We start from the raw sequence: 13,438 nt of genomic DNA, 5'->3' as shown, positions 1-13,438 counted from the left end.
GGACCTGAGCAAAAGATACAAAGCAAAGCAAAAAATAAAACATGAAATGTGATGGGTTTATTTTTTATGAAAAGATTTGAAGGCGAGAACTTGCAACCTGCTGTGTTCCTGGTGCAGAAGAGCCCAGCAGGCTCTTCAAACCATAAATGGGATGCAGTTTTGTGTTCTTGTGAATCTTATTTCTGTAATTGCTTCTCCCTACTGTGAGTGCTCTGTACCTGCTCCAAGGAGCAGGACTGTGTTCCTCTGAGGAAGAGTCATGAGACACTAGCTGTTGAAGTCTCTCTAGTATTCACTGAGTGATCTCCTAACTTGGTAACAGCATTCCTGAAAATGATCTTTTATTTAGAGCAAAATGTTTAGGAATAAATAATTTTGAAATAACAAAAAGTCAGTCTACATTATTTCCTTTTTACCCCTGAGGTTTGCCATTTCCTTGTCCTGCAGGTAGCAGCCCTCCACAGAGCCTTTGTCCACCAGACTCTTTCATTGACTGCTGCTGCCACCCACATCTTGTTCTTACTAGGGAGCAAAAGTGCATCCTGCATAAGGGCTCATACCCAGACTGTACTAAGCCAAAGCTGGATAAGATTGCTGCTGGTTTAGATTCCTCTAGGCACTAATGGAAGTCAGAAGAATCTGACAAACTCACTGAGGATTTTTCTCAAGCTACAACTGCATCTAATGTCTTTATTTAAAAATAAAGTGGGAGGCCCAATGCTTCAGTCCCAATGAGTCCATATGGTTGTGGATAGTGTAAGAATATGGTGCTCTTGTTTATGTTGCATGCAGGTAAAACCTTATAAAAGAAAGGCCTTATAAAATCAGGCCTTCCTCAGCTGAATTAACAGCTAGCCATTCAGTTCCCATGAGAAAGAATTCTAGGAATGAAAATCATTTTGCATAACAGTCTGTCCTGAGAAAAACGGGTTGCACCTGTGAGAAATAAAAAGTCTATCCCAAGAGAATCTGTGAAGAAAATATGTAAACACTTGTGTAAAGAGAGAGTCTTAGCACACACAAGCACCTTCTAACTAATGAATTGAGTGGCAAGAATGTTACTAATTAATTAGAATTAAACAGGATGACTTTGAAAACTGTATAAAAATGGGCTGTAACTTTCAAGTGGAGCTTTTTGCCACTGAAACTTTGAGGTGCTGTGCCTGTCGTTATTCACTGGCTATTGTTATAATGGCTCCAGAGTTTAGAGAATCACAGAATGGTTTGGGTTGGAAGGGAGATTAAAAGACCATCTAATTCTTCATGCCTTCTCACTACTCCTAGAATAATACCATTTCTTTTCCTACTCCAGCCTGGCCTTGAACACTCCCAGGGATGGGATATCTGCAGCTTCTCAGTTGCAGACTGAAGTTTGCCTCCTTGCTGCTTCACCCTATCAGTAATTATCATCATCCTTAAAGACTGCCAAAGGCTTCAGCCTCCAAAGCTGGAAGTGCTCACAGGCAGACCCTGTGTCCATGCACAATACACACAGACCTGCCTTCTGCACACAGCCTCATTCCTGGCTGGGCTTTGGGTTCATCTCACAGAAATTGCAGAGTGTCACCCACAGCAAGGAGAGCAAGGTAATGCTCAGTTGCTATGTGAGATGGAAAGCTGAGTGTCATCATCAAGGTGATCTGGAGTTTGCATCCAGGCTTCTTATCAGAGCCCTGCTGTGAAACTCTGGGACTCTCCAGCCCTGCCTGCATAACCAGATTTAAGGATGCATTTGGTATTCATCTGGTTCAGGTCCTGAGTTCTCCATGTATAAACTCACGGAGATCATGCTTTTGAAGGCAGAAAACACATGATGCTGTACAAATGTGAAGTTTTATTGTGATTTTCAGTGTTTCTAGAAATAAACAAAAGCAAACAAACCTCTTTGATTTATTGTAGAAGTGGAAAGGAGCAGAGTGTTAATGATTGGATATAAAACCTATACAGTGAAAGGTTAAAAGCCAAAAAAGTGCATATGTAAATATGTTTAATGAGTACAGTTGCTGATAGCAAACACTGACTGTATATGACATATCCTGTAGTTATAGAGTACATGTATATACACATTTATATAAGACTGAAAAGGCACTAGAGTTTCCCAAATAAAACACAAGTAAATTAATAGTGTAAATCCAAACACTGAGGCTGGGGAATCGGTTTAGGGGGTTGTGCTAGAAGGGAAATTTTGAAAAATCATATGGAAGTTGGAAACTAGGTTCCCACTGAAGGTCAGTGAATTCAAAATCCAGCTCCCATTTGTATCTTCAAAATCTCCTTTAATATACTGATCAGATGCCAAATAATGTATGTAGTATGAGATTAATGAGTCTATAAAGGAATGTACCATACTGCAGAAAACTACAGAATATTAAGCTTCTTATGGAGCTGAAGAGCTTACTATAAAATCTGGCACTCTTGTTCATGCTATTCTTAAGTTGTAGAAGTAAATGGGTTCTTGCAATACTGAGAATCTAAATACATTCCTGTGCAAGTTTGCCCAAAAAATCTATTTGTGGGGAAAGCTGTCATCAGAATAAGGAGTAAAGAATAATGTAGAGTGGGCAAACCTGGAAGTCAACCTTTTATTTGCTTTTACCAGACTGACCTTTCTACTTTATTTTGACTGAAATGTTTACAGGTTAAAAAAAAGGCATTTTTTTAATCTCTTGTAAAAACTTACAGGAGACTAATATTCTATGAAGGGGACTTGATAAAATAATGTATGATAGTACATGTGCATGTAAAAAAAATCTCTGTAGAAATAAGTAGCAGAACTATCTTATGGGTGGTTGTGGTTTTTGATGTTTAGCTTTTGTGATTTTACTGCCTTACCTAAGGAGTGTAGGCTGTGTGAGATGAGTATAGGGAGTTTTTCAGGTCACAATTTTAGCAGTTGTAAGAAATGCTGAGTAGGTTTATGTAACATTTATTTACATAAGAAATAAAAACAACAACCAGCAGTGTTCAAACAACTGCAATGACTGTGTCACACACCTGATGGTAGAGTGACAGAACAGGCAGGACAGGGCAGGTGCCATGTAAGAAGATTCACTCTCCTTTTGGAGTCACAACTGCTTTGGTCTGATGCTCAGAGCAGCTCCACCTGTAAAACACGAGAATGTCTGCTGTGCAGGCAGTAATGAACTCTGCAGTTGTGTGCAAAAGCATGTGGTGTTTGAAGTCCTGTGAATGCAAACCCTCAGGTAGCTTTGTGAACACAGGTGTATATCATGTAGCAGCAGAAAAACTGAATGATCACAATTCTGAGACACCTTTGGTGCTGCTGGTGTTGTAAAGGCCCCTGATTCCATTCAACTGATTCTTGTTTTTCTGAACTATTTTATCACTTCTGTATTATAGATTCTGCCTTTTCCATATGGAGTATATTCACACTGACAGGCTGCTCTGCAGACACCGTGTTGGAGAGTTGGGACTTAAGTCAATGCCAGCTGCTCCCAGCTGCAGCTGTGTCCCCTTGCTCTGCCTGGGAAGGTGCTGAGCCTTCTCTGAGGGCATGGCAGGCTGCAGGATGCTGGGGGGCCATGCAGCATGAAAGCAGATTCTGTCATTTGTACCTGTGTCTGCAGTGGAGCTGCTGTCTTATGGTGGAAGCTGTTTTCTTACTTTATTCCAAAGGTTTTGGCATGGTATCTCTTGTCAAGTCCTTACTTTTCTTTGTCAGCTGTTGAGCACCTTTCTGTTATGCTTTTACTACAAACAGGTGAACCTGGATTTTCCTGAAAGTGAGTTACAACTACTGCTGGCATTGCAGGCTGCAACAGGTTTTCAGGCTTATACAGGCTGGCAATACCCAGACTATATCAGAGGAAAGAGGCTTCTCCTGAAGTAGTTTGGGGTTTTTTTCATAGACAACAGATTGTCTTCACTGGATCATTTTGCAGAGAAACCCATTCCCAGGAATCTCAAGAGCAAAGCTACCAGTGACCCAAATAAGCAGATCCAAGGAGAGCTCCTGTGTTTCCCAGAGGATTTGGTTAAGTATTACAGGAAGTCTGGCTTTTGTTCATTCCTTGTTAAATGTACATTGCAACTCGTATTTGAAAACTCTTAGTCAAGACAGTTTGGAAATATTTCCATGTTTTAAATACTATTAAGACAAAGCACAAGTCTGAAAGTATTGCTATGTGGACCTGTCAGTGCAGTACTGCTATTGAGTCATGCATTAAGCTGTGAAAGTTGTAGCCATCAATAACCTTGCCAAAGCGTTTCCCAGTACTGGATATTTTGTGTTTGTAATTACCTCATCCTGCAAACATGCAAGTATTTGCATATTCTTGTATTTATTGTTATTGAATGTAGTCAGTGTGCTGAGCTGAGCGATGCATGCACTCAGGTACTCAGAGAATTAGGATTTCGGGGGCACAAAATGGAGGATGCACCATATATAAGCAACTGGCAATTATAGTCACTTGTTAAATTAGTTTACAGTGGCCTGTGAGGCACAAGAAGGAACATAGCACATCTTTAAATAAGTATAAAATTTGAGATTGTGTATCCTATATTTTGCTGACATGTGAAACTTCCACAATTATTTATGCCACATGTGAATTACCTCTAATAAAAAAAAAAAATCCTGGAAAAATTTCAATCTTCCTTCCAAATAAAACTATTCCCTATTTTCTTTCTCCTAGCCTATGAGATTGTACTTTCATTTCATGTCACAATGTTCTGTGACTAAAATTACGAATCTTTATGAAAAAATGGACCAGTATATCAAATTAAAGAGAATGTACGCCCCAGGGAATATTATCCTGGAGTACTTGTCGATGGCGTGGGTGTCGATGCGCATGCTGACGTATCTCTGGTTTTTCCTCCTGGCCGAGCCCCTCTCCGAGCCCAGCGCCAGCTGCACCATCATCCGCTCCTGCTTGTCCCCGTCCTCGGACATGAAGTGCCCCAGCTCGTTCACGTCCCCGTCGTTGTAGGTGCCGTCCACCATCATGGCCCGGGGCTGAGGCAGGCTGCAGGCACAGGCAGGCTGTGGGCACAGACAGGGGCAGCAGGGGTTTCAGCTGTGTCCACACACCCACAGACATCCCTTTCCTCCTCCCATCCCACGGAGGTGGGGAAAGGCCTGGGGGATTCAGGCTGCTGGGATGCAAAAGGGAGAACAAAACGGTGGAGCTGGGCAGGAGCTTTTTCCATCTCCACTTCCATGTCTGTGAGGCACAGGTACAGTCAGGTAGGGAGCAGGGCTGTCTGTGGAAAAGTTCCTTTGGTTTAGGCACGGCTACCAAGGTGCAAATAAAGGTTGGAACTGTGCTTTGTAGCTGAGAAAATCAGAGGAAGACAGGGAAATCACAAGAAGGAATGAAGCCTGCCTCATTTGGGGCAGGAGAGAAACTCTCTTAGGCTGAAATTTTAGTTTAAGTTTAATGTAACAAGGGCAGAGTGGGAAAACTGGGACCTGTGTATAAGTTTAGACTGTGCACAGACAAAAGTGAGGGATATCTGTCATGTCATCTGAAACCCAAACCACAGAATCCAACTGATTCTATCCACAGGCTTTAATCTACACTATTAAAAAAATATTTAAAGGTAAAATCCTAAACCCATCTCATCTGTACAGGCAGTGGAGGACTATACCTAAGTTAGCCCACGCAGACTCCAAAGAAAGAGCAGTGAGCTTGGGTGTGGGTTGTGTGTGCAAAATCTTCATAACCTGCAATGCCTCACTGCTGGTGTCTTTTTGCACACACTGCATTTTCCCCAGGCAGCGGAGAGCTGCAGTTGCAAAGCTTTGAACATTTCCAGACTTTTGCCACACCTTTTCCCAGGGGCAATAAAATGGCATTGGAGATAGAAAACCTCACCTTGTCCCGCAGTTTCCTCTCCTTCCGCTCTTGCACCGTTGTCAGGTAATTGACAGCCGCGTATTCCAGCACCGAGAGGAAGACAAACACAAAACTGACCCACAGGTAAATGTCCACGGCTTTGATGTAGGAAACACGAGGCATGGAGGCATTCACCCCAGTGATGATGGTGGACATGGTCAGCACGGTGGTTATTCCTGGGAATTCACCAGTAGAAGAGACCATAAGATGCTTTCAAGCCAGACTCTTCATCATAAATACAGCAGCTGTTACAATTTCCTAACATCTGAATTTACCTTGCAATATTTTTTTTCCACTTTTGGGTAATGAGTTTCACTGCCTGAGGAAGGTCAAGGCAGCCCTGATTTGTAATTGGACAAGTATATCCTGTCTAGTTTTCTTATCTATTTGGTGAGCACAGCTCTGATTCTGGCCTCAGGGTGTTGCTATTCTGGCTCCTCACCACTCCACCAGCCTCCCATCCCATGGCCAGGCAGCAGCACTTTGACCCTGTGCTGGCTGCACCCCATTCTAGGTTCAGGACAGTCCCTGGACGGGTACAAGTATGTGGAATTGAACTCAGTGATCCTTATGGATCCCTTATGGGTCCCTTTCAACTCAAGATCTATGATTCTATGATTCTAAATATCTCAGCTTCTAGTTATACCCCCCCATAGCATGGACACAAGTGAAGCTGATGCTTTTACTTGTTTCCCCTGTGTTTTCTGTATGCTGGACTTCTCCTGAGAAGTCCTGCTTCAGGAGACGTCACAGAGTCCCCAGCTGACTCTCACACTTGGTCTGTGCCTTCACTGGAGCAAAATCAGGGAATAATGGTGCCCCATAAGGCAGGGCTGTCCCATGTTACACCCTGGGCAAGCACAATGAGCACAGAGCAAGGGCAGGAGCCCCTGCAGTTCAGCATTACCCTGGCTCTGGGAGAGCCTCTCCATGGCCCTCTCATTTCAGGGACTAATTATGTCACATTAGTGATTACTTTGGAAGTTGAAATTATGTAAGCACAAACGACTGAATTCACAGGAGTATCTAGGTGCCAAAAATACTGCTCAGGCAGTGCCTACATCTTCTGAAAAGCCATGGCCCATACCCTTATGCTTCTTTTAATGATGTCTTGAGGCAATGAGTGCTGTTTCTAAATTCAGACTTGAAAAACTGCTCTATTGCCATCTCTATTGTGTCTCTCTGTATTCTCTCCACTAAGGAATGTGATTTTAAAAATAAATAAAATCCTGAGGCATGTTGCCTGGAATAAGAGGAAGAAAGCCTGAGCTCAGAATCTGCAAAAAAACAAACAGCACTTTGCTGAGGGCAAAGCAGCCACTTTAGAAGAAGATTTATGTCCATATCACAGATCTGCTCCTATGGTGATTCCTGTGACATAGGGCTTCATCCCTCAAAAAGATGCTGCAAAAAGGGAAGCTGAATCCCTCACACTGCAGTGTAAACTCATTTAAAAAGTTAAATAGCATGGCACAGTTCAGCTGTGTTACCTCCACCCTCCCTCCTCTAGAAAAACTGAATATTAACTGAAATTTTGTCAGGGCTGCTGATACTGATTTTCACCTTCTCGCTCACTGAAGTCTCTGAAGGGTACTGACACCTTTGCTGTACACATGAAGGACACTGACACCTTGGCTGTACACGTGAAGGATACTGACACCTTTGCTGTACACGTGCCCTGTTTCTGTTTGGAGCAATAAAAGCAGAGTGGGATGTTTGCTCTCTGATTCATTCCAGGTGCATCTCGTGCAAACAGGGAAAGCAATTCTCCTGGCACGAGGAGAGTCTGCGCCATGGGGGGACACATGCCCTGTCCCTGTGTGTGGCACAGCTGATTTCTGTGCCTGCAGCCAAGACAGGGGCAGAGCATGGCACCAGGGATTTCACCTGGGTGGTCAAGGCTGGGGTTGCAGCCTTTGTCTCTGAGGTCTGCTGACTACAGGATTGTTTTTACCTAACGGGACTCTGGCAGGAACTGCTCGGCGGTCGATCCAGAAGGACACCCAGGACAGCATGACCATGAGAGTGGCAGGGAAGTAGGTCTGGAGCAGGAAGAAGAAGATGTGTCGGCGTAACGTGAAGTTTATATAGAGGCGATTGTACCACCCTGTGAAACAGAGAGAGTGAAAAAGAGGAGTTACACCAACGCCTGACTGCTTTCAGAGAGGGTGATGCTGCACCAGGGGAAAAGTGACTACTTTTCTTTTATGAAAACACAGTTAATGGTGCAGATCATTGCAATTTACAGAAAAACTTCTTACTGAACCAACTATCAAAGTCAAACTTTCTCTCAGGCTGATCAATTCCAGAAAATACAAGCGATCAATCAGAGAGTTTAACTCAAGTGAAGACTTGGCATGACCTTGAAGAGGGATTATCTTTCCAGACTACATGACCATTAAGGTGGAAGTGTGTGGCAGGGACAGCCAACTTGGTATAGAAGAGTGGCAGGTCTGATGGGATATAGAGAGAACCCCAGTGGACAATGCTCCATGGCCAAGGGCAAGAGAGACAGTTTTCACCTTTCTTCCCCCAGCTCTGGAAGGTGCTCTGGTTGCCCACCTGTGCTGCTGTAAAAGGCAAGCTTTGTGGTGGTGTGAAACTCCTGAATCAGGAACTGGGACAGTGATATCCTCTCATCTGTTTTTAGGGAATCGTTCCCATTCTTCCAGTAGAGCATAAGGTCATCTTCAGTGTAGGCATCTAGGGAAGCAGAGCAAATTCAGGATAGTGCACTAAGACAGTTGCTACCACCCCCACAGTCCAGGGCTTACCCACAAAGCTCCCAGCTGAAAAGGTCAAATTCCCAAATGCCACCCACCTAGGTGGTGGGTATGGCTGTGGCAAGGAGTGGACTAGCTCATGGTCACAGCCCTCAGGCCTGATGCCTGGTATGTTTTGTTAACCCTCCTGTTTCTCTAATCATAGTTTCATACATATAATGTGTGTGTCAAGTAACCCACTGCATCAGAACTTGAACAATTCTTTCCTGTAAACCTCCTAAAATCAGAAGCAAAGAAAGGGAGCCTTAGCAGAAAGAACCTGCTTGGGGTGATGAGAGGAACAATCAGAGAAGTAATCTGAACCAACAATAGCCTGAGGCATGCAGGAGAAAAAAACTCTTGGAGAAAAAGATTTCTGCCTATGATATACACATGAACATTACTTTTTTTTCTAATACACGTGGAAGTAACAGTAATGTTAATCCTTTCAGATGGGTTTAGTAGAAGCTCTTTTCACACAGGGAGAAAATAAATCACATACAGATGTATTAAAACAGAATTAAAATTGAAATTAATTCAATAAGAAATTACTGCAAACTTAAGAAGGAAAAGAAAATAACTCAAAAAAGCCAAAAGTTTAAAACTTTGCTATGTGAAACCTGGGCAATTCATATGTGCATCAAACTTGGGACAACAGACATAAGCTGGCTTTATCTCAAATAGGCAATTAATGTCACTCCCTATCATGGTCTCTGTATCATGGATGAGCAGATGTTGCCCATAAAGGGTGTATGGCCATTTATCCATGTATTTGAGGGCACCTGGGCAAACAGGTGCTGTTGGAGACTGCTGACCTGCAGACAAGTGGCCCGGGGGCTTTGGGGGTAGGGTGGCAGTGGGGCAGCCTGGGCCCCACTGGGCATTCAGGGCCGCTGGCAAGACAGTGCTCACAGCTGGTGTTTAAAGACACTTGTTGCAAACACCATCTAATTCTAGTGAAAAAATACAGGCAGGGAGCTTTTCTCAGTGTTGAAGCCTGATGACTTTTGTTAGAGCTTCCATGAATGTAGCAGCAGTGTAATTATTGGTCTAATTAATTATTGATATAGTAATTATTGGTATAAAATAGTTTAGGTGCCCTTGGCTCCCCAATACCTCCACTTTACTTACAGCTTTCAATCTCCAGGGAACATGTCTGTGTGTCCAGGGGAAAGCGACTAAAATCCATGTTGCACATTGCTGTTACTGTAACTCTAGGAATGATAAAAATCACTATATTAAAGACTTGTCTCCTTATGGGACTGTAAAATAGTAAAGCTGTGAGTGTGGTCTTTTATTAAACAACTGCAGCCAGTACCACTCAACCGAAAATAAATTCCTCCCATTCAGCTAAAGCCATTCCACTTCAGTCATTTCTTCCTCTCAGCAAGCTACTGTAAAAAGAGGTGACTAGAAAATTAGGCCATTACAAATTGCAACTAAATGACAAAAGTATTGGAGAAGAACATGAGAAAGAGCAAAAAGGACATTTCCCCCTAACAATCAGCAAACACATCTCTGCAGACATCTGTCCTTTAAACAGATGCTTTGTACCATAAAATAATTTGCATTCATCCAAGCCATCGTAGTTGCAACCCATGAGGGATGCAGGCAATTTCCTTGCACACCATGAATTTCCAGCTGCTCAGTGGAAACTCGGTGATCACACACGGGAATCAGCCACCAGAGGGCACAGGGCTGGAGCTGGAATGCAAGTGATCACCGAAATGCTCTGGTCCAACCGTCAAAAATCTCTCTCTCGCTTTGCTATGGTCTGATTATCACATTTTTAATAGCATAATTTGGTGTTTGAACCAGAAGCAACCATAAATCTCGACTCGAGTGGTTTGGACTCCAGAGAAGTAAATGAAAATAAAAGTATCAATTATATTGGGGAAAGAATTAATAGTTATAGAAAGGTCAGTGGTAGAGAGACATCATACAGTGATAAAAACACAATGCAATCACTTATATTAGTAGTCTTTCTACACGAGTGGGTTCTGTCTGATGTTGCTTTCCTGTCTGGACTTAGCCTTTGAGTGAAAGTGCTTGGCTCAGCTGGAAGTTTAGGTGACAGAGAGGTCTGTGGTGGTTTCCAAGACGGGAAAACAATGTCTGGCAAAGAACCCTAAAAAGCCAGACACCAAGGAAAAATACAATGTGCAGACAAAGGCATTCAGCAAGGCAGAGAGGCAGCAGTGACCTGTCAGGGAGCCTTTGTCCTTCCCCAGCATTCACGAAGCATTACAACCTGCACTTGCTGCTGAATAAAACACTGAAACTCAGCCAATTTGCTATTGAAGCCTTTCCCCACCAATCTGCACTGGGCAATTGTTTAAGCACAAGGCTGTGCAGGATCTGAGCTTATGTCCTCCTGTTCCCATCTTCTTTAGATAACCATAAATGCTTGCATTGCAGGTGATTGGCAGCTAAATGAGTGTGTAGGCATGCATGCTATAGCTGAACAATATGTCATATTCTTGTCCTTTTTTATTGTACTCAGGACCTGACCAAACTTTACAAAGGCCTAAAGAATACCTGAACCTTGTCTAATCTGCTGAGTGAAGAAAAAGCTTTGGTAATGAGAAGGTAATGTTCAGGCTATGAATTCAAATGAACTGTAAGATAAAAATATCAAACAACAAAAGAATTCTTGTCAGACTGATGCCCCCTAGGGAATCAAGAATTTCTTTGCTTGACTTTTTTTTTGTAGAATTATAAAACACCTAGGCAGGCTGAGAAGTTACCCCCTCACCTTGTGGCAGGCTCAGCTTTACCTCTGCCACTACCAACATTCCCTAAAGACTTCCACAGCCTTCACAAGCAGTGTATTCTGCAACTTTATCACTACGAGTCTTGCTGACACTGACCTCCTATCAGCCAGGTTTTCATTCTTTTTGTCCTTCAGAATATGTCACCTATCATCTGATGTTTTGTTTATTTATCAGGTATTTTGTTATTTCATTGCTGTGGAGGTGATGTTGACATTCTTGCATCAGAATATTGTACAGAAATTTCCTTTAAAATAGGTTTTTATGGGTCCTTTGGCAGTACTTGTTTTCTAACTGGATGGAGCTGCAGCCAAGTAAAACAGAAGAACAGATTTTATATTCCTTTAGAGATTGATAAATTGATTGTCTGGGATAGAGTTTTGGGTTTTTTTTCACAGTAGCTAGTGTGGGAATATGTCTTGGATTTGTCAAGAAAACAGTGTTAATAACACAAGGATATTTTTATCAGTGCTGAGCAGTGCTTCCACAGCACCAAGGCCTTTTCTGCTTCTCACACCACACTAACAGAGAAGAGGCTGTGGGTGTACAGGGAGTTTGGAGGGGACAGCTGATCCCAGCTGACCAAAAGGACATTCCACAGCTTATGTCATCATGCTTAGTGTATGAAGTGGGGGAAGAAGAAGAAGGAAGGTGTAGAAGTTTGGAATAAAGGCACTCGTGTTCCCAAGTGACCATTATGTGTGATGGAGCCCTGCTTTTCTGGGGCTGAACACCTGCCTGCCCTTGGGAAATGCTGAATCAATTTCTCAATTTGCTTTGCCTGTGCATGGGGCTTTTGCTTTACCTAATTATCTGCCTTTATCTCAGCCCACAAGGTTTTTTGTCTTTTACTGTTCCATTTCTCCCTCCCACCAGGATGGAGTGAGGCAGCAGCTACATGGGGCTTAGTTGCCAGCTGGGGTTTAAAGCACGACACAGATGCTCCTCACTTAGCATCTCCAAGCATGAAAGTGTTACTTATCAGAAATTTAAAAATCCCAGCTTAATAACATTCAGACTTATGTCAACTGATGAACTATTTGGAAAATAAGGGAGAAAGCCAGGGCTGGGACCACCCCTCAAGCCAGAGGACAAAGCAATGTTTACCAAAAAAGTCTCCTGCAAAGAGGTTCCACAGATTTCGCATGAAAAGTGAGCAAAAAGCAGGAAGAGCCCAACCAAGTGTTTGGGTTGCTCTAACAACACACAGGAGTCACCAAGAGCTATATACCCTTGCCCTGAAGCTTCTCACTTCATGTGCTGAAGGAGGTTCCCTCTGGTTTTTTTGCTTATTATAAAGTGGCACTCTGTATAATTTATACTTCTTCATTATTGTTTTCAAGAATAGAAACTGCAGATTTTGCTAGGCCCAGAGACTTTGCTGTGTAGTGAAGTGGATAACTATAGCTGCCCTGGACTTCTCTTTATTACCAGACACTGCCCTTTTATTTAGAATGTGCCCTGCCTCTTCAGCAGTGCCCGTGGGGATTGCAGCCTGCTCACTCCCGCTGAGCTGCTCCGAGGGACTGCCACGTCTGATTGCAGCTTCCCAACAGGGACAGGGGCTGGCCATGCTCACAAAATGAAGAGACAGTGATGGAACCAACAATGCTGGCACAGAAACTGGCTTTCTGCAATAGGCACTTAATGTACTCATACAGGCATTTAGATGTCTCTGGATAGCCAGCACATTCATTCTTTTTATGCCTTTTCTTTTGTATGAAGTCATGCAAAAACACAATACAGGAATCAATTAAACCACTTTCTCTTTCCACTAATAGTTTGCATTGAGAGAATGCAGTTTTACCTGAGGCTATAAAGTACCTTCCCATCTGGCTGGACCCGCAGCATGACATTGTCTGTGGTGGTGTCGTGGATGAAGGAACGCTTGGAGTGCACGAAGAACATGTCGGGGACCCAGATCTTCTTCACCAGTCTGCCATCAAAGGTCATGCTCTGGTTGTTGGTGCTGGGGAAGGACAGCCTCTCATCTTTCCAGTAGTGCCTCAGGTAAAGAGTCATGGTGAAGTCCTGCAGCAAAAAGGCTTCT

At 43.1% G+C, this 13,438-nt stretch overlaps 1 protein-coding gene across 1 annotated transcript in view; it reads right to left on the bottom strand.

Moving 5' to 3' along the window:
• Positions 1-1,814: 1,814 nt before the first annotated feature.
• Positions 1,815-13,438, bottom strand: part of GABRR1 (gamma-aminobutyric acid type A receptor subunit rho1) — a 30,286-nt gene continuing 18,662 nt past the window's right edge. The window contains exons 5-10 of the mRNA XM_054279590.1: positions 13,196-13,419; positions 9,749-9,831; positions 8,418-8,558; positions 7,810-7,962; positions 5,835-6,031; positions 1,815-4,999 (exon numbers count right to left, since the gene is read on the bottom strand). Of these exons, the coding sequence (XP_054135565.1) occupies positions 4,712-4,999; positions 5,835-6,031; positions 7,810-7,962; positions 8,418-8,558; positions 9,749-9,831; positions 13,196-13,419 (1,086 nt within the window). The 3' untranslated portion in view covers positions 1,815-4,711. The remainder of the gene's footprint in view (positions 5,000-5,834; positions 6,032-7,809; positions 7,963-8,417; positions 8,559-9,748; positions 9,832-13,195; positions 13,420-13,438) is intronic.

This window comes from Melozone crissalis, unplaced genomic scaffold, assembly GCF_028551555.1.
Source record: "Melozone crissalis strain CALT ecotype California unplaced genomic scaffold, PUWL_Pcris_2 ptg000027l_1, whole genome shotgun sequence".
Lineage (NCBI taxonomy): Eukaryota > Metazoa > Chordata > Aves > Passeriformes > Passerellidae > Melozone > Melozone crissalis.
Note: the sequence above shows the minus strand (reverse complement) of the source record. Positions and strands in the feature narration are given on the sequence as shown.